At 31.9% G+C, this 23,028-nt stretch overlaps 1 protein-coding gene across 1 annotated transcript; it reads right to left on the bottom strand.

Moving 5' to 3' along the window:
• Nucleotides 1–18,231: 18,231 nt before the first annotated feature.
• On the bottom strand, nt 18,232–21,729 carry LOC137931835 (lipase 3-like). Its single transcript, XM_068775345.1, has 2 exons — nt 21,576–21,729; nt 18,232–19,379 (listed from the first exon to the last, which is right to left on the bottom strand). Exons 1-2 carry the CDS (start codon nt 21,727–21,729, stop codon nt 18,232–18,234), a joined length of 1,302 nt encoding a protein of 433 aa, XP_068631446.1.
• Between the last annotated feature and the right edge of the window lie 1,299 nt (nt 21,730–23,028).

A 23,028-nucleotide genomic window follows, 5' to 3' on the forward strand; every position in this document is an offset into this window, starting at 1 on the left:
GGCAAAAATTATCCAAATCACGCTGGAACATTTCGAGATTACGCTTGGAAATTTCCAAACGTCGCTTTTTGTTTTCGTCGGTTAACATTCGTGGCACCCATCTTGCAGACACTTTTTTGAACCCCAGTGAATCAATTAAAATGGATTGAACGCTACCAAAAGATATCTTTAGGATCTCAGCTATATGTTTTATAGTCATTCTTCTGTCTTCCAAAACCAGATTCTCAACCTTTTTGACATTTTCTTCTGTAACGGAGGTTGAAGGCCGCCCAGAACGCGGGTCATATTTACAGCTTGATCTACCTCTTTTAAATTCAGCCACCCAGTACGCAACCGTAGAATAGGGTATAGCATCACCCCCTAATGTCTGCTGAATGTCCAAAAAAATTTCCTTCGTAGACATTTTTTTCAAACTGAGATATTTTATCACCGCACATAACTCACTTTTATCCATAATTTTGACTTTTTAGCAACTCGTTGCACAAAAAAATTTATTACATGCGAACGAACTGACAAAAACAAGTGACAGTCTGCATAAATATAGTGTGATAGACACTCTTTAATTTGAATATCGAACTTGATCCAAAAAGGTTTCATATATATGCACTTCTAAGAACTTTTTGATTCACCCTCGTACTGCTTACAATGTAATGTGATTACAATAATAATTAATATACAAAAGTGTAATTATAACATATTTGAGTAAATGTAAAACAAAAAAAGCCTGGTAATTTATCAATTAAAACTAAGCCGCAACGCCAAAATCAAAATCAAAAGATTCTTTATTTAAATAAACTCTCACAAGCACTGTCGAAACGACAATCAACTTAAAATATCAGTATTGTCCTAGAGGAAGCTACAACCGGCTCGGAGGGCAGTTCTGCTGAGAAAAGCCGACGAGAACTGAACAATTACTCTTTACAAATATAATTTTACAAAAAGTCTATAATATTAATTAGCTTCCGTAGTGCGCATCAACAACATTTAATTCGACACATTAAAGTCAGTGAAGTATTCTTGAACAGAATAATATACTTTTTTGAATAATTAGATTTTAATATGGGATTTAAATTTCTCCAGGGGCTTAATCTAATAGGTTTATACTACATATTTTTTGTAGAGTTTTGGGAATATGTTTGAAATTGACCATGGGGGTCAATCGGAAACAGATAAATTTTGAAAAAAGTCTTAATAATAAAAGTCTGGCAACTTCTGTTCTAGAGGAAACCTAACCTAGAAAAACAGAAGTGGACCTGAAATTCATTCATAAATATCAAAATTCAAGATTTAAGTTTAATTTAAAATTCGACAGGGGACACGTCAGTGATCATGTGAACAATAACCATAAAAGTTGCGATAAGGCACGTAGTCAATGTGCTAATTTTGCTTGAAACGTAAAAGCGTAACGTATGAACGTTTTTTTTTTCAATGTAAAACCTTACCCTTTACTTATCGAATATGCAAAATAATGTATTTCGGACAACGGGGTTTTAAAATTCACAATTACTTACAAGCAAAAACAATGTATTCAAAATTTTATCCACAAAAATGTGTTGTATTTTTCAAAAGTACTTAAGGTTTAATCCGGACAGAAACAAAACCACTCGTTTAGTCTGATGAAGACGTTTTTATATGAATTCAGTTTTCCGTAGCTGCTATCAGATGCGATTTTGTAGGATAGACCGTCGTAAAGACTTCATTCAGACATGATGTTAGCCTTATAAGGCTGCCACAAATTCAATTAACTTAGGGCTAACAAACTCAGGTCCTAACTTACTTAATTTACCTAAATTACTATTTAACTAAATTAAATGCGCCTCCTGGTGCGTCGGTTCCCTGCGTAGTCACCGGTGCTTCGTTGTCATTCCCGCCGCAGCTCGCCGTTTCTTGTCCCGGAGTTCTTCTAATTAATATCTTCTCTTTGGTTGGCTGATACCCGATGCGATTTTATTGAATTGACCGTTATAAAGAATAAGATTTCATAACGTTAGTACTATCTACATACTGAATCCCCCCCCCCCCCGCTTGTCATACCATGTCACGCTTTCTGCCATCTGCTACAGAAATATGGGTTAAATAAACAATAATTAAGACATTTCAATAGTGGCAAAATTAAAAAAAAATTATTGCAATTTAAAAGTTATATTTAAAAACATCTGAAATGATAACATATACACAATTTCTCTATAGTTCAAATATGCAAAGGTTTCTCTCGGAATTGAAATATCTTAACAAACTAGTGCCCTCCATACTTATATAACAATAATAAATAATATTGTATATTTCGTGTTACCCATGAAATATTTTGTCTATTTGAATACAGTAAAACAGTTCTCGCTTCTGGGGAAGGATTAAGGCCGTAATCCAACCATACGAGAATCCTAGAAATTGAAGATATTTCGATTTTGTTTATCTGTATATTATTTCAAACGGTGGTAATGTCAAATAATTTACACTTAATGCGCACATGTAATATTACAATAATTAAACCCTTTATGAACTGTAGTAATGAGTTATTAATTTCTATCAAAAACAATAGATCTACCTATGAATTGTGTCAAATGATATAAAAATGGTAATAAGAAGTCCACTTCGACTACACGTGAATTATAATGCTTCATCGACCCTTTGAAATAGGCAAGAACAAAAGAGGCGAGCTTTATTCAATAATAATTCTCACTCCAAACGCTCTATTTGCTTCCTGCCGTACGATCTGATATTGAATATGGATAAAGTGAATTATATTCAGAGCGGCGGGTAGCGCGTCGACTCGCAACTTCAGATAAGAGGATTACTTACAACTTATAATTGGTTCTCCGTATACTATTGAATGGAAGAAAAACGCAAGTTACTCGACATAGGCATCCTTTGAGTTTTAAGATAATGATCGAAAATTTTCGAATTTTTATAGAATACTTGAAAAAGAATCTTATTATTATAAAATTGCTCAGATATCCGTCGAGTAAGAAAAATGTATTTTTAAGACATTTGTAAGTTTTTGTTATAGACAAATTTTCGTAAAATAATATTTTAATAGCCATTGAAACTCGTCATTCAATAAATATAATTACCCCGAAAAGTTCGAAGTTTCAGTCAGTGGTCAGTAAAATAAGTTATAATTTTTAGAATAACAAAAGAATTTCTGAAGCCAGCAAATTTTTTTATGCATTTCCTACATTATTTACATTTATATTTATTTATAATTTACCATTTGTTCGACATTTTGTAACCATTTTATAATAGTGACAATCCCTAAGCCGTAGACATTTTGAGATTTGTAATAAAAAAATGGGACAAAGAGCCTTCACAGTTTTCAGTTAATGTCAAATTAACACCAACAAAATTTTCTGGACATTACGAAAAACGTAAAAATCAGCGGTATAAGGTTTTGGTTATATGCTTAAACACTTCCAAGGATCTACTAACTATTGGTATCGAAGTTACAGCCTACATCAGTCTTTTCAACGTCTTGGTTTTTTACATTTTCATACTGTATCGCAAGTCCACGATCATAAGGTTATTATTAATGAGCTCATGTGTCACCCAAATATCAAAACTACATTATAAATACAGATTTTTTAAATTAATTTTTAATAAAAGACGATCTCGCTTTACTTTTCCAAATAAAAAATCTATACCAAATAAACTAGACCCAACCCCAACTTTTTTTTGTTCAAAATACACAACTTCATAATTTTTGGACTGAAGCCGTTAAAATGTTTTTTATGTTACTATTATTGACATTATGACAAAATGTTTCGAAATTTCAATATCTCTCATTTTGAATGACAGAAAAACAATAGAAATATGACCCGTACTTTATATTTTTCTAAATTGCATGATATTAAATAAAACTGACTACACGATTCAACAGTATCAAATCCAGCCAAACCTAGAGATTTGACTTAAATTTTTGCTTGTAAAATACGAATAATCTTTTTCTTCTTTATAATACGTAACACTTTACTCGCATGTTTACAAAATGTATAAACACCGAGACTTTTCATCTTCTTCCCGATTGCTTTACATTACCATCTTTCCATATGAAGAATAAATGATCAAAGGCGTTTATAATCAACACGAATCTCTTTACATTAAAATAAATTGCTCATACAGCACAAATTAATCTCCGTGTTCTCCGTGAATACATACAAAATGTACCTTTAACGAAAGGTGTGATTAAATAAAGCGATTCATAATATCTAGAGCTGCATTAAAACTTAATAAATCCTACTAACAAAGTAAAACGCAATTGTGTTATTTAGCATTAAGAAGGCTTTGCTAACAATGCTATTTTCCCTGGGTTTAAAAATAACAGTCACATCGAACTGTTAAGAGTCGAGAGGTCGGACATGTTTGCTACTAACACAATTACAGCTACACTGACGGCTCCCTGCAATCTGAAGCCAATTCAATTAACATCGGCTTTTAAGTTCACCTATTGTCCGTTACGTAGGTATAGTCAACAACCTTTCACTTTATTACTTTAACGATACTTTTCATCGAATATTAATAAGTCAGTCAATATTATAATTATTATTTAGTTCTCATATTAAATTAAATTCGCCTTTTACCACTCTTATAATATGCATATTAATGCAAATACTTTGTCATACATCATCATCATCATTTCAGCCGTAGGATGTCCACAGTTGAACCTAGGCCTCCCCCGTATCTTACCAAAAAGACGGGTTAGAAGCGGCCTACTTCCATAATTTTTTTTAAAATAACTTGAGTATCAAACAAAAATAAACTTTTAAATTCAAACAAGAACATTTATTGTCATCAAATTTTCTTGCGAAATATTCTGTAGCATCTGCATGTACGATTACCGTCCGAGGCCAGTGAAACCTATTTGCTGGACCCACATTATCAGTGCGGCGAATTTTCTACAATCTTATTCCTTTTATGTCTGTTACTGGTCCTGACATGTCAATTACGATATCCTGCAGGCTTTGCGAACATATGTAACGCACTAACACGTGATAGGGGCAACATTGTGTTTTTTTTTATTTCTCTAGGGCATTAATTAGGCTATTTATTTTTTTATACAGATCACCAGTAATGTTTATAATTATAATTTTATAATGGCAATTTTTAATCATAGGCTAATATTATTATACTCGTTGTTTAAGCAATCAAGACATTTACAATTTGTAATACTCATAAACTTTACAGTAAAACAAAGAATATGTAAAATACTAAAACAGTGGAAATTTTAATCTAAATTTTTATAGAACAAACAGAAGATAAGTTATGATTAAATGTACGGATAATTGAAAATAAATTTCATAACATAAACCTACTATGTATACAAACAACATTACCCTTGTTGTGATTACGATTTTTCCTTTATTATAACTGTGGGCAATTAAAATTTGCTTTATAATTTCTCTACTTTAATAAAGTGTAAAATAATGGGAAAAATATCATGATCGTAGAGAGACATATGCAGTTCACCCAACGGTATATAAAAACTATTGAAGTTGAAAGCACATTCCAACACCGGGACAGACACAGGACGTGTACGTCCGCTTGAAGCCCCCACAGACAGTTTGAATGACGTCTTATTTCCTCACTATGACACTAACGCTGTGTAACTTGCCTATTGGGACAAACCGCTTATGTGTAACTACGCCTTTTATACAAAATATCTCGAAAATGAAACAATACGTGACCCCTTTCTCCTAAATACGTATAAATTACCCGGCATTTAACCCTTCATGCTAAAGAAAGTCCTTTAACGTACTCGCTCGACCTAATTGATAAAGAGCACTTCGATATAGAGAGATTTTTTGCTGTAACAGGCAATTTTTACTCATTTTAGCATGAATTATGTATATTTTTAGTATACTTCACAGTTTACGAATATTATTTTGTATGAATCAACTTTTCAATATCCTACAACAAAAAAACCTACTTTCGCTTATGAGCTATCGCTATTATGACAGTTTATTCCACTACGTTAAATATCTAAGAGGGATGAACCTTATTGCTTTAAAGATTGAGTAGTATTCTTTTTAGGAAATCCAATCATAATAAAATATTGGTACGATTTATATCATTTTTCTTCGCGTATAAAACGTTTTTAATAACAGTATAGTTCATAATGATGTTGCATGTAGCTCATAATCTCTTTGAGCCCTTAAAAATGTTAAAAGTTTAAAAGTTAGTTACAAAAGCTTTACACGTTTTAAGTTAAAACATAACATATTAAATTTATACTCTTTTCAAAACGGGTTGCATTTGTCTGTAAAATCTGATTTATAATTTGTCCTCCGTCGATTAGAGTCTAAACATTTAAAAGGCAGAAAATAGATTTGAACAGTAGAAACTATTTAACGAAATGATGATTTAAAAGCGTATTTCCTTAGATAATAAATATTTTTTGTTAAATATATATAGTTTTAGACATAATGTAGAGATCTGGTAAAACCTACATATGTTTTCTCTTGCCCGTAAATATGTCCAAAGCACTGTCTTATTTATGGATTCAAATGTATTTGTTTATTTTCCATTACGAATTTATATAGATTATCCTTCAGAGGCCAAAGATAACCAAAAACAATATGTTAATTATATTTATTTACAAATAAGTAAAGAAAAACTTGAATATTTATTTACGATTTAAAATTGATAAATCGATAAAGATTGATGTTGTTTCCAGTTAGTTATAATTTCAGAGTCTTCAATTCAAGAGTGAATAGATATCTTCTAGGCAAGTATGTACCGCTGTAGATCTCATCATCGCTTAACATAAGGCGAGACAGAGGACAAATGCTTTGCCGATAAACTATAAACAAATAGGTATAAATTGCAGTTTTCTATGTATTTAAATTTACCATAAATATAATTTTTTTAAAAGTGTTTTAATTCCCGTATAAATATAGGTTGAATAATTATAATTGTAATAGCTTTAAAAGGGTGAAAACATAATTCATCTGACAGCAGAAACCTTAAAATATTTTAAAATCACGATGTATAAAGTGATCACTCTTAAACGCTATTGGAATGCGACAAGCTAATAACTTCTAGCATGATAAACAAGAAAAAAGCCGTAATAAACAATAATTAATTTTAATATGCAGCAATCCGAATTTAGTGATAGAACTTTTTTTTACTATATTATCGAAATTTTATTTTATAATCCTGAAACTAATGATTTTTAGAAAGGGTGTACGATACATTAATTAACAGCAAATGAACTGTACATTCACACATTCAAAGCATTTACATTTATAACCAATCACCGTGTATATTCCGATTACATAAATTCGAGCTAACTTTAAAATAGAATGTAGGAGGGACGTTCGTGAAATATGAAGCGTTTCCTGATAGAGGCACAAGCGGTTTCAGGGCTAATTTAATTCAACGTAAGGTACTGTTATTACGTTTTAAGGTAACATTTATGGCAAACGGCGTAACGGACAGTTGAGTACACCCAAGTAATTACTGCACGTTATCCGTAGAGTACTAGACAAACTGAAAAGTAACTTTGTAAAAGAGAAATTTAATAAGAAAATTTGTTAAATATCGTGATCTATGCCATTAGATCTACTAGATGGACCTCTTTCATCTACTAGATGGATGCGAGAAGCGCGAAGCCGGTCATCGTGGCTATCTTAAGAGGATGCCTATGACTCATAGGCGTTTTTAAACTGACATGATAATTATGCCATAAATTTTGACGAACTTTAGAATATCACCCACTAATGCTCGATGATTAGTGTCCTTTGAAAAGGAAATGGGCCTTGTCGGCAGTAATAATACTTGCGTTAACGCGTTCGGGTTTTAATAACGCTGTTTCCAGTCAAGTTAATGGACCAACAAAACTCACTATTTTATATCTAAAAAGAGCACGATACTGCGCTCTTTTCTTCTATTCCAAAAAGCTGGTAATGCTAAACATTTGAAAGTAAAAACTTGCCTAATTTAAAGAGATGTGAGATCTTATTTTTCCATGGAATCCTCGTGCGGGTGCTATAGCCATCGCATTGCAGAAAAATGAGGAAACTCAGGGTTCACGACAAAATTAGCAGGCTTAAGGAGGTGTTATTGCAATGCACTGGTGTTCATTTTTCCCTCTCCCTATTCTATCAAATTTCAAATGCAGATCTACGAATGTTGCTTAAGAAGCTCGTTCCAGAAATGAGCAGTGACGTTTGCTCTTTAAAGGCTTAAATCCTGCTTAAAAAGCGAGTCAAAGAGCACTATTTATCGCTAGTTGTCTAGTATATATAATATTTTTAGTTATATATGTTATATATGTATTTATGCTTATATTATGTATATATATTATTTATTATGCTTATTTATGTAAGTATATAATATGTAAGTATACATTTATGTTCATGTTAAGTATGTAATTATGGTCAAAAGTCGTATCTATTGTAAATATTTCAATTTAATTATTGTGCACGTTGTGTCTGCCTTACTTTTTATGAATCTCCTTCCGTAGGCCTACTGGAAGAAATTTCTGGTTAGAAATAAGTAGTGCCTGTTGTGTCAGTTATATTTGTATTGTTACTTTAGTGTTTTTATTGTGTACAATAAACTGTTAAATAAATAGAGATTTCGCTGTTATACTTCTCGCTCTTACCGCCACAGCATAAAAAATTACGATGAATTTATATAATCTATAACTTACGATACTTGAAGGAAAATAAAACACTCTGTAATAAAGCATTGTAATATAATTTTATTAGTTATAAGTTATGTATCGAGATAAATCTATTTTTATTTGAATACAAAATTTTTAAATACCAATAAGATTAGATAAGAATTAAACGAAATAGTCGAAGTCACTGGAAGTTGCTGGAAACGAACAGCGCATGACTAGTCATCTTTGGGGGAGGCAGTGAGCGTATATCGGCTCACCTGATGATGGTGATTATGAAAGACGAAATTATTTACTATAATATCGAACGGCATCACATACTCTGGAGTATTAACTACTTATTAGAAATAATACTTATATACTGCGGATCACGAGCCACCTGCAGCTATTTAAAGGAATATTTTTGGATTCAACTATATTCAGAATTATTTCAGTCTCCGGAAATAAATTCTTAAGAAAATCTATACACCGATCAGTATGATAACTAATCATCATGTAAAAAAATAACAGAAATTAATTTATTAGAAAATAACTGTGTTTAATTTGTAATAATTAATTTTAATATGTATTTAAAATTATGTATTTGCGAGCCAATACGTGTTAACACGTTATGCAAAAAAGGTATTCAAATTTATTTATAAATCATATTATTTCAAATTTTGAATAAAAAATGAAAATAGTGAATGTCTCGGACTACCAAGGAGCTTGGCCAACGTTACCTTACATATTTAGGATATAACGAACGAGTTTGCCTCTCGGTTTAGCTGAGAGGTTTAACCCAATCAACGCATATGTATGCTTAGTATCATGTAACGGCCCTAATAAAACTTACAGGAGATTAACAAAGATTCAGTTGAGATTGGATTATTCATTAAATTATACCGTAGATAGATTGCATTTTCTATAGCATACGCGTATTTTGTTATATGGTAAAATGCTACAGTTTTTTTGTAAAATCGGTTTCCAATAACGTTGCCGTACAAACATACTCCTACCGGTGCCGCCCTTGTCATGTTTCGATGTGCGAAACAACTATGAACGTTCAGTGAAAAGCTTATAACGGAACTGTTTTTGCAATATCTGAACTACACACCTTCTCTTTTATAACCTTGCATGAATTTATCAATTCCTAATTATACTGCCATGATTTAAATCAACTAATATAAAAGTTTAAGTATAATTTCATTATTTTTATCTTTATATATTGTAATAAATAGATTAGATAACCATAATTTATATCAATAACAACTTTTTTATAGGTAACTCGTAAAACTCTCAGATAGTACCAGAAAGAGACTAATAAGAAGTATCCATATTTCATTTGAAGCTTATTACTAGTATTAAGCCGTGTTTGCAAAATGGTCCGACTAACGAGCCTTTGAATTGCGAGTTAGGGTTTTAAATGCAATAAATAATTCGAGCAAAACACTAGTAACACGGATTATTACGCTCTATAATTCGAATGTATTATTTATGGTACTGAACATCCTTTACATATATTATCATAAAACAAACACGAGTAAACATGATTATGCGTGCTTTCACTAAATCCTTTAACAGCTGTCTGAAAAAAATTACCTTAAGTAATAAGATCGCCATTTGTACTTAATGTTTTTGCTTTGTTAAATGTGATTTTTGTTTTCGTCCCTTTGATGTACAATAAAGTGTAAATAAATACATAATAACATCGAAAACGTCTATTAATTATCTAAAAGTATACATCGATTCAACACCTCGTTTTAATTGATATAAAATATTTAAGTGAACCTAGTAAGAAAAGCTCATTATATTAACAGATAAAGAAGTGATAATAGGTAGACCGACTACATGAGCAAGATCGCAATAAGTGGCTGGATGCAGGGCAAGACAAATCATTGTATCGATCTTTGGGGACAGGCCTACGCCTTGCATTTGATGTTTAACGGCTGCATGAATGAATAAATAAATCAGAATACTAAAATATATAATTTTGATAGAGTGTACCTCGTTGGCTTCTGACAGATTCAGAAATAATATTTAACGGACACTTCGTCATTTATATGGAACCTTTTATTCGTAATAATATATCCAAAATTAGCACCCTAGTAGCCAATTGTACGTGCATGTCTACTAATACATTAGAGACTATTAACTTAGTTTATAAAGAATTTCCACTAAAAATATGAACAGACAATTTCAATATAATAGAATAAAGTATAAAAGTTGAAGTGTTATAGATTTAATTTGGGTACTTTTTTCTATATTTCAATAGTAAATAACAATTACTCATTACTATATATATTATAGTTACATCCAAACACAAAAAAAATACCTAACGATATTAACACTTAGTAATTTTACTGTCATTAATTTTCTAAAATATTTAAGAGATTTTCCGCTATTTTGTAAAGATGGTACGGTTACTTTTGTGCATTAAACGATAAATATTTAAAAAAAATCAATTATTAGACTAGCGAATCATCCTGCGATCTTTAGTCATTCCCAATATCAAGCTTACGGGTATAGTCCTGTCATTGATAGCTGCCGGTTTTAATAATTCATGAAAGTGCTCGGCGTATGCCTCTCTGTCCCCTACTTACTAAGATCGCTTAGGAAGCCTTTAACCAACATAATATAGGTTGCCTGTGCGATGTACATTTGTATAAAAATGAGAGATTCCTTTCTTGGACATCAAAAAAATTTTTCGTCTAAGTACAACATGGATTTTTTTAATTATTTTCAGAACTAAACTTCATTATGGCCCACCCTGTACCTAAAACATGTATTTCAAAATCGGAACATTAAATTTCAAATCTATGAGACCAGAAAATCGATTCATAGAACTAACTAAATATTCAGTACAGGAAACAGAAATATAAAAATCGGGATTAGCAAAAGTTGAGTGACGAAAGAGTAGTACAAAAATAATAGTAAAAGTGAATGATTAATAGTATAGATAGGGAAGGAAGGAAAAAAATAAGGGAGTTTTGACTGAATTAGAAACGACACAGGGTTTTCAATGGCAAAGTGACGGTAAACGTTTTTTAAAGTTGTCAAAATAAGGGCTTATTATTATTACTAAATGCCAATACTATTATTAATTCCGAGAAGGAAAATTGACATTTGTTAAAAATATTATTAACGAATACAATATATTTTGGGTAAGGAAACCGATAGCAATGCTACACTAATTAAAGGCTACGCTACACTAACGAACTATAGATTACTTTATCAATTTCACCATAGTTTCACTTATCGGACATATACCTCCTCATAGACTTCCAATAGGCCGGTAGGAAGCATCCTATATCCAGCGTCTTTCACCTACTTCTACTACCTACTACTACACTACACCTGTACGTAATATAAATAATGACAGAACGCAACGAAACATTTACAGCCCGTCATAAATGCATGCATTTATTAATTGCTTTACCATATTATATTTAATGATTAGACAAAAGTACACAGCTACAAATTGTAAATATGAAAATACCTTCGCGCCGTCTCATAAAATCTTCATAAAGGTGGAAACGCGTACGGTCGTTGTGGCTTATCCAGTGGGTTTAATCAACGTTTCGCTAATAAAGGTTAAAGGAATAGCTTTAGAAATATGAAACAGATTCAATTTTAAGCCAAAATGTGTTATTAAACAATTAATAACACACATACGGTGAGGTAATTATAGCGTGCAATAACATTTAATTTTTTTTAAATACACACATACTATCATGTTTCGTAATAAAATTATATTAGAGTTAATGTCGTATTGTTATGTGTGGTTTACTGTATATGTTAATATATGAATAATAAGTGATAGTATTCATTTTCATTTCATAAGCTATAATAATTCAACGGAAGAGGACTGAGACTTGAGACCGTGGTTCGCGGGCTTGGTTCCCGGGATACTATCTTATTTTGAATTCTGTAAGATTGTGTCCCACTCCTATTTGCACTTTGTGTATTAATTATATTGGATTGTTACTGCTCACTAACAACTGTGAACGAATATACTGCACTGCGATCGCCAACCAAGCCAAGCATGGCGATTTTGGTATATCTCCCTATATAAACTTTTTTTCCTTGCAGTGGGCGGCTATGTGCGAAAACGACAACGCCGACGACGAAGAGCATTCATTATATCTTAAGAACACAACGTTGAATAGAACTATATTTAATTATCCAATAAGAATTTTTTTTAAAAGCTGCTTTCAAATGAATGTTCCGCAGCCATTGTTGCCTATTAATAAACACTATAAAGTGGGTTTTGAGCATCAGTGCAAAAAGCTTTTAAAACAATTATTTTGTTGCCCAACACTGTTCGGAGGCACTCAAATTGATTTACTCAACAAAACCTATAGCGCTCTATAAACATGTAGATGATGCGAACCTTTTAAAACGTTAACCTGAATGATGCACAGAGTAGGTTAAACACTCGAATGAACATATCGGCTCAATAGACCGCGCCTGGTTTTATTTATGTAACTTTGAAGTTGATCAGTCCAGTGAAAGGGTTAATTAGGCGAAAGACTCGCGGGATCGCTGGGCTTGAATGATCGAGTTAACAAATTAGAACGTGTTATTGAACAAAGTATCCTTTATTAAGCCAACACCCTCCTATCTACATCCATTTATAGTTCAACTATAATTACTTAATAAGATTAAATTATCAACGAAGAACATATTACTCCACCGTAATTAAAAAAAATGAGTCAAGTGTAAGTTTTTTTGTAAACTTTTAATTTAACTTGGACTTATAAATTACTATTCTTATGGTAATGGTTCAAGCTATTGATCTGTCGTATTCCAACTGAAAAAAATAATAATTTAACATATATGAGAGAAATCATTTTATTCATTAATCAAATGAATACGTAATCAAATCAAAGTTTTCTGAGTAAAAACATCTGAAAAACTACAAAACTGTTCAACTTCGCGTAGTAAACTGACTTTCGTCAAAATTGTTGAACGAAATCTAATCTACCGGTGAATTGCGACGCGAGCGCCTGTCATTATTTTTCGGCAGGTTTCATTCATGTGCTCCCTTCTCTACATTTCTGGTGTACACTGGCATTTGACAGTTCAATTTAAATTGAGTTCAAAAGTAATAACCAAATCTGGCTTCACCTAACCGACATGATTTCATAATTTTTGAATTTGTAATTTTCAAGTTGAATGACATTTTATGCAATTAAACTGCACCAAATGAGCAAAACTAAGTATTTTATTTCTCTAGAAATAATAATTGAATTTGTCATGTTGGCAGCTTTTCCAAATAAATAAATGCCTTTGTCACTAGCGGTAATTAATTATTCTATTTACACAGACCGGTTATAGGTATCAAACCTTTAAAGGGAAGAAAAATGTTACATTCCTATAGAAATAAAACACATTTCATATATTATTTTTAAGGGTGATTGGAAATAGATGCAAAAGCTTTAATGCTTTTTGCTGACAAATAATTTCAGCGAAAAGCCTTAAAGCTTTCTGTACTTAGCCCCTTTCAAGCTTGCCCACCTTTAAACATCTTTTATATGTTAATTTATTGTATATTAGACATAATTATGAATGCAATTACCGTAAATGTAGCGTATATAATGAGGAAAATACTATTTGACGTTTGAAACGTGACACAAAATGTAAATCAAAAATGTTACTCGGCCAACACAAAACATGAAAATTTTATCTTCGTGAATGGAAAATATTAGCTATCTTCAAAGCAAAAAACTCGTACATCCCGCCCCGGTATTTCAGTGGCCAGACATGTTTCACAAAACCGAGAGCCGTGTTTCTATTTCGATTACTGAAATATTGGAAATAAAATATAACCGCTATCGCATTTCCACGCGACAGGCGGAAATAAAGCCTGCCGACAAATCGACACGGCTTCAGAGTAGCGCCGGCGACAAACAGACGTGCAGGTAAATATTCTATAGGTGTCTGATCCCCGATGCTTTATGTCATTGTAGTGTGCCTGATATATTCACTGCTCGGGCATATACTGTTCTCTTTGAGCTTGGAATTAACTCTCCTTGTTTATACTATTAATATTATGCTTTTTTTTATTAAAGTTAATTACTAACCCCATCAAGATGTACTCGAAGTTTTAAGTAGTACCCATAACAATACAAATATCAATATACACAAATAAAGTTTCAAATTAAAATCAGTCCAACAGTGATCTTAATTCCTCAATTATCGAGTGCAGGTTAAAAAATCAATATAAAGCTAAATATAAAATGGCATAATACAAATAGATAATAAATAAAATATCGATAGGTAAAATCTTACATTGATTTCAAAATGTTATAAATTATTCATATACTTATAAATATAAATGATTAAAATTCATAATAAGTTACAGACCCGGCAATTTCTCAATTTGCGAATCCTTTCAAATAGGAACCAAATAATATTTGCACATAATTGCTTGTCGTCAGAAAAAGGCGCGACGATAGGATAATGTTCTGAATAGGTTATGTTCTACAAAGGAAGCCTGTCATCTGAAGCCTCTATGTAAAATTATAGAATAATGATGAGCATAAACGTCTTAAAGCGGAGGACGTCGAGTAACTTATTAATTATAAGCTAGAATTTTTTAATAAACAACGAACTGCCGGTCAAGCAGGACGTTCAGTTGAAAGCCTAGCTAATATTTCGACTAGCTACAACGCCCCCAAACCAGTACGATAAAGACAATCAAACCACTAAGAGAAAGTATTCGAAAAAAATTTGATCGAGAGTAAAAGATTTTTTTTGGGCGATGAAAATAGCACCTAGAACCATGTCACGTATTTTAAACAATTGATTAAAGATTTGCAGATACTTTAAGAGATGCACTAATCTTAACTGATAATTTATAAAAGAATAGGGTAGTAAAATCAAAACAACTACTTAAGCGGTACGCAAAGGAAGGTCACAGAAAACTTTTGTTTTGAAAATTAACACACAATTACGTCTAAAGCTCTTAAAAAGCTTCCCTATTAGTCAACAGAATACAAACGTGGACATTATTAGACTTCAGTGATAGTTTAGAGGGGTGTTAGTCGAGAGACTGAGCGATATTTTTGTGAAAAAGATTATCTAAACATCGGTACAAATGTATCAAGATACCATTCTTAAAGAGGTAGTTAAGTTCTTTGACAACACGATGTTCAATAACCAAGAAAGCCTTTTAGCAAAACTAGGCGCCTATCCGGACTTAATCAGAGCTGAAGACTTGGCCCTTATCTTAGTCCTTATAATTTGGAGCCCATAAAAGAATCCATACAATTGGCAGTAGAAAATTTGTCTATAGAAAGAGTGCTGGCTGCTATTGATAACTGGCTTCAACGTTTGAACAGGACTGTATTGCAGCCAACGGAGACCACTTCGAAGAAGCTTTATAAATTTAATGGTTTTATTTTAAAATATTAAACTAATACATTGTTATAGTAAAAAATGTTATGTACAATAAAAGAATATGGTCGGTGTAGCTGTTCACACGTACCTGTGTTATGCATTATTTAAAGCATGAACTCATTAAAAATTCAAAAATCTTCTCGGGAAATTACCTAATAATAATACCAAATTATCACAGCGATTAGATGTATGTTTTTTTATATCAAGTACATGTTGATTATTATTCAATATATTTAAAATATTTATACTTTTACTCGTTTTACTTTTTTCCTATACATAGCATTAGGACACCATCCATGTAATAAATTCCAAAATTGTCTGGTAAAGATTGCCTCAAGCGATAAGCGCCTCTTATACGTACAATAAACTGTAACAAATAAATAATATAAATAAACTTCATATTCATTATCATAATATAAGAGCCGTAGGATGTCCACACAAAGGCTTCTCCCGTAGATATCCAAAAAGACTGGTTGTGGCCCGCACCCAACATCTTTCGACGACCTTAACGAGGTAGTCTACCCATTGATGGTGGATGTCCTAAGCTGCGCTTACCAATTCGTGATCTATACTCTAGAACCTTAAATCTCCAGCGGTCATCTATTCTGAGCTATGTCAGTTACTTTCTTCCGTCTATGGATCTCCCCGTTCATTCCAATAACGTTGCTTTCATAGTAACTCCACAACGATAATTTGTGCTGAAAATAATTACGTTATGACTATGAACTGCATTTACTAGCGTAGGTGACAGATTTCTTTTACGAGTATATGTATACCATAGCCCTGTAACTAGTTACATTGTGATTACTTTTACCGGAAAATTTACAAGCAATAATGTATGAAAGCTAATATATATGGCTTTAAAAGCATCGTAGCAAGTATGATTATAAAACTACCAAAACGTTACCCGTTTTATTTTACGGGTACGAGATGAAACCTTGAAGGAGTCTAAGATGGTCTCACTAACACAATGATAAATAGGTGAACGACCTTCCTATTTTGTCCATTTGTTTCATTTATTACTTTGGCTTCTAGCCAAAATTATTCATAGTATGTCTAAGTTTTTTTTATGTATTCTTTAATACAAGAATTGAATATTAAACTTTCTTTTAATGATTTAGATATTTAATGTTTGGAAATTAATTAATAATTAACAATCATTTTTAAGCTTTACGTCCGTAGTCTGTTCAAAACTTAGTTTAAATCAGGCTCGAGGGTATTGTTTTAATTTAATTGCTTCGCAATACACAAACGAGATGATGTAGGTGAGTGTGCACGTCGACAGCGTTCATTACGTGGACAAAGTAGAGTGTTTTCAACGTTAAATTGAGTGTAGAGAGGCAATTCGCAATGGACGCCTGCTCACGACACTGGCTCGGACAGTTCAAGTTTTTTTTTTTTAATTTTTGGCCCTGCGCTGAATGTAGCCGGGCCTACCTCTGTTTGTTTTACTTTTAGTTTTTGTACGTTGAGCGCTGCGAACGCTGGTTTTCAATTACGTGCGTTCATCCGATATAACGATTTAAATATTGCTTTTCGACCTACGTATATGACATTTTTGTTTTTATTAATAATTTCTCACGATTTTGTTTATATAAATAATAATTAGACTGTTTATTTGTTACAACACATGTAGCTCTTAGACCGAAAGCTTCGTTGTATAATAACATCAATTACAAACACGCTACAAAGACGAATAATAACTTATCTGACCCATTTGAATGAATAAATTTAAACACCAACTCTTAAGTTTTTAAATAAATGATTTTTCATCGTAATGTATCACACGATATGCGTCAAGGTTAGAAGAACAATGGATTTTTGGAATTAACAATCTGCAATCGTATAAGGAACTCATTTTTATTATTATATAAGGAACTCATTTTTATTTTTATCAGGTTTATTTTAAACTTTACAGCTGAGAAAAAAGAAAAAATAAAATAATGAATATGGAATACAAAAATAAAACAATGAATGACTAGAAAAACTTGAAATCACTTTAATTGCATAATTTTTTCACTTACATATTGTATATTAAGTTTTTCATTGGAGTCTAATAGATCTTAATAATGCGACAAAATTTATTCAATTTCTATGTTAAAAGTTAAGACACCGAAAATATCGAAGAATGTTGAAACGTTTAGTTTATACATATATTTACAGTATAGTAATCGTCTTATTCATGTATTAATTAGAAACAACTTTTTACAAAACATAGTGTAAATAAAAATATCCTAAGTAACATTTTGTAAAATATTGGTAATAGGATCATTGACGAATGAGTTAACCCGTGCTCCATATATAAATTCTAAATGTGAAAAATCTAACCTTTTATTTATCACTATTGTCCTTCTAATGTTGGTCAATTTTTCCTGAAGTAATTTAGCATCTTCTAAAGTACTGACCCAGTCTGATTCGCTAATTATTAAGGTTACTGGTGCATTTACTAAAGATAAGTCGTAAACAGGTGGGCTACTTGAATTATAAACTTTAACATTTTCTGCATGTCCATAGTCGTATCTGCGAAAACTTCGAAATACGTAGCCTTGCAAAAAATGTAAAAATGTTTTTGCAGATGCGCCCGCGGGGAGGTGACTAGTGATAACTGGCTGTCTACTTCCTGACAGTTTATCCAACCCTCCTAAACCGAAGTTAAAATAATATTCTAACTCACAGAGCAACTTTAATGGAGACTTCACATCACACACCTCTGCATGGTACATACTTATTGTTGACGTAAAGGGAAATACTTCATTTACCCCTGCATTAGCTAGTAATGTTAATTTTTCATAAATTCTAGAATATAAAGGTATCAAAGGAATTTTTATACTGTTTATTGTTGCTACTGGCGCCAGTAAAAAGGCATGTTTGAATTTTTCATTATAAGAAGGGTGCATACTGCAAAGCACTAAAAATATTGTCGTACCTTGAGAAAAGCCTACATAAGAAAGTTTAGATTCAAATGTTGTAGACAAAATATAATCTATAGTTGCTGGTAAGTCTTTTGTACCCATCTCTTCAAAACTAAAATTCCAATATTCTTTTTCTGATATAATATTCGTGTGGTTTTTACTATATCTGTTTCCCCTGGAGTTAAACAACCAAACATCGAATCCCGCATCGGCCAGGCGATACGCAAGTGAACTCCTCGGTCCTAGCACCAACCATGAATCCGAACTGTCTCCTATACCGTGCACCAACAGCACGGGCGGTCCTTGTTTATGTATGCGAAATAAATTTAGCCTATATCCATCGTCTGTTACAACCACATGATTTTCAGCGGGATAATTGTATTTTCTTATCATTTGCATAGAATCCAAATATACATCTGAGTTTCTATCACTGTGACTTCTTCTAAATCCACCACTTTCACAATAACACACTAACAATAACAGTACTGCATTTATATTAAGCACTCATCCGAATTCCATCGTTACAAAATACGACTTTACAGAAACACGCGTTCAATGATATTGACACAGTACGTCCGGAACCAATGTCAAGTAAATAACTTAAAGCCAATAGCCACTAAAGAAGTTAAACAACTCCAAATAGCATTGCGTAAGATATTAATGCCTTATCGTTTCAAATATATGCTAGTTTCTCATGAAAGACATAATGATCTTAATTTTTGTCCTTCATCTAAAATTTCTATATTGTACATGTTTTTCTTATTCCTAACTATATTTACAATTCTACATTAATTTTATTTGTGAATACCCATGAATTATTTCAACTAATGATTCGTCCGTTACAAAAACTCAATCGGCTTACTCTTCGTGTCAAGGTCAAAATGACAGGTAACAAAACAAAAACAAAATGGGACAAGTACGTAAGCGGCCAGAATTAACGTTTAAAAGATAACAGACGTTTTTAAGATCTGTAGATACGCCACTTATTTATTATGAATATATTCCTTAAGTGTGTGGTCAATTCTTTTATGCATAACCTCATATTATAATAATTAAAATATATTTATTGTTTTAAATAGTTTGTATTATATATAAATGGCTTCGAATGACTGCTTCTTAATTAAAACAGTGATGTATACAAATGGCCGCTGGAGCCTTAAGGCTCTGAAACGGAAACCACTTACCGGAAGCGGGATGTCCCCCGGCAAGGTCAACAGGTGACCTTTTATTAAGGTCGCCAGAAGACACTAGATGCAGGCCACTTCCAAACGGTCCTATTGGATATATATGGAGGAAGCTTAAGTTCAGCCGCGGGCTTTCCCGTAGCTATATCTATACTATACATAAAATGTTTTTAATCATTGTAGTGTTCTCCATTAATTAAGAAACAGATCATAATAAAATATTAAGTAAAAATACAAAATATCTTCAGTAATTGAAGTTGGATAAGGAAAAGAAAGAATATGTACTCGATATTTACAAAAAACGGGTCACGCATGCATTGACCCAGCCCTGAGCCTCTGCCCAATATGTTATCAATTCTAAATTTGCGATAAAAGGTTCTTCATCCTTTTATCCCTAAAGATATGGCTCTTTAGATTCCCAAAACCTTTCAGTTAAAATGTACATCTCATATTCATTATTTGTTCGTTATAAGAAAAAACATGAAAATAGTTTTAAAATCCACGTATACTTTATTACGTTGGTCTGTATGTAAAAAGAATATTTTTTTATGTATAGTCAAATGGTTATTAATTTCAAGTGCCTTCAATTTATTTTTTTAATTATTTCTCTTGTGCATCAAGACACATGAAAATCATACAAAATAGGTAAAAGAAGTACAAACAGCGGTGTTGTTTTTTATCTAAAATTCTTCGAAGGCTATTATGCAATTTAATATAAAGCCCATTTATTTTCATAGATAATGTCCGGCAAAAACCTGTTTATATATGATAAATATTAGCATAACCAGAAAGTATTCAATAAATTCTTATCTTTTTTAAGGTTAACAAACCCACCGAAGAATGAATCAAATTGTTCCGTGGGTTTGTTTTTTGTATATAATTGTGACCTTAAATATTCATTGCCATTTAAACACGTTTTTAACCCAATGCTATCGGCAAATTTGGTAAACCGGTGACCAACGCGCTACTATATTAATATTTTAATAACACCAAAATAAAAATAAATGTATTCTTTCAAATGTTTGTAACTAGAATAATTAATCAAACAAACTTTCCACACATACTCTACAATCGTACACGCTTTCAATATAAAACACCAGCCTCTGTTTCTTTCTTTTTCTTTTTTCAAGTTTATATCAAGTTGCATTTTTGCCAAGACTGGTTTGACCGACAAAGTTTAAAAAATTAAGAATAATCATTGCAATCTATAGTTATATTTATATTGCTTAATCTTTATTAAATCAAATATGAATGGATATTAATTATTTGCATTATTTTTTCAATAAGCTTATAACATTTCAATAAAAAGAAACGGTTTGTTTCCGTTTATATGTTTGTGTATCAAATATTAACACAAAATGAATAACCGGTCTCGTGGGAAACGAGACCAAACTGTTTATATTATATCAAAGGGAACGCCAATCCCCGATGTCACTAGATAGAAGCGTTGCTGGAGTTTCTCCTTTTTCTCAGCGCTAATACTTTCCGAAGTGGTAGTAGTGATATTAGCCAGGCAACCAACTATGTTGAGACCTTCTAAGGCGTCATTAAGTCGGAACGCTATGCAGGTATTATTGATGAGTGACAACCAAAGCCAAGCTCCCCTCGTGGGAGCTCTTGTGCCTAGGCACTCCATGGATCGTCAGCCGAAACCTTCTAAGAACTCGACACCCAATTCAGTAGAATAGTTGTATGTAGCGGCTCGAACTGTTGTTCCTCCGGGAGCACTTGAGCTTTGCTACAAGATTTATACAAAGATGTACTGCCGAAATTAAATCAAGTAATCAAAAATGTTTGCCTTTTATCACAGACAAAGGCAAACATGGATGTAAGTTTATTAATATTGAAAGAAAAACTTCTTTCCACAGAGAGTAAGTAATACTAATAAAACAGTTGTGTTGCAGATACGCCGCCCCGTTAATAAATCCCGTCTTCTTTATCCAACGATCAGTAAACGACTACTACACGGTATTTTACAATACTGTACGATAGTTAAGATTCACCTACTATGAATAGCTTTTATGCTATTATTGAATGTGTTATAATTTATAATGAAAATTCCTAACAGCAGTTACATTCTTGTCTCCATCTCATTGTGGATGCGTAATGCTTTGTAAATTTATGGATGCAGCAACAAGAATTTTATGTTACAAACTATCTCGAGAATATCAATTTTATGGCTTAAATACAATTAGTCATTGATTAAATAAATTAATAAAAAAAACTTGTTTCTAAACTGCAGGGTACAACTATTTATTTACTCTTAATATTTTTACACATTCTTTAGTAACCGAATCAATAATTAATAGTAATTAAACTATGACTACTGAATGAGATGTTAGAAATAAATGTCAAAACTATTTTAACACAAACTGAAGTTCTGAACGACAAAAATCGGCAAAGCCTTATTGGAGTATCCGATATTATTGAGGTTTTCTTCAATTTATACAAGAATATAAAAATAATAAGGCCATATTTAACAAGTTAAACAATGCATGAAATATTAACAGGCGTAGATAACTTAGCGAATTGAAAAGATTTTTGAGGTAGGTTAATTAATTGCTCAAAGTTGTTTTTTGCTGGAGACCCTCTAAGTCAGTTATTGATTATTTCTACCGCTAATGTTGATAGTAAAAATTATTAAGTTTTTTTTATTGGTGTCACGTGTAAATAAATGATGATCCTATAGAACGTAATACGAGTATTATTATCTTTTGAGCAATGGTAGCCCAGCAGTTGAGGAGATTGAGACTTGCTATTATAAGATTCAATTCCCGGGAAACAATCTTAACCCTTTCAGGACCATAAGGTTACGGTACCTTATTTAATCAATTTAGCTAGATGTAATGAATTAATAGGCATCCTAAAAACATAATTTATACTAAAAATTCAAAAAAGTTTTACATTTTTTTTGTAATTTTATGGGACAAATATG

This window comes from Battus philenor, unplaced genomic scaffold, assembly GCF_028537555.1.
Source record: "Battus philenor isolate CCGP_79_NKW_IND1 unplaced genomic scaffold, ilBatPhil1.0.hap1 SCAF_8, whole genome shotgun sequence".
NCBI lineage: Eukaryota > Metazoa > Arthropoda > Insecta > Lepidoptera > Papilionidae > Battus > Battus philenor.

Coding starts and splice junctions, on each gene's coding strand:
- LOC137931835 (XM_068775345.1), bottom strand. CDS start 21,729: ATGGAGTGCCTAGGCACAAGAGCTCCCACGAGGGGAGCTTGGCTTTGG. Junction 19,380..21,575: donor CACTACTACCACTTCGGAAA/GTATTAGCGCTG, acceptor TGTTATTGTTAG/TGTGTTATTGTGAAAGTGGT.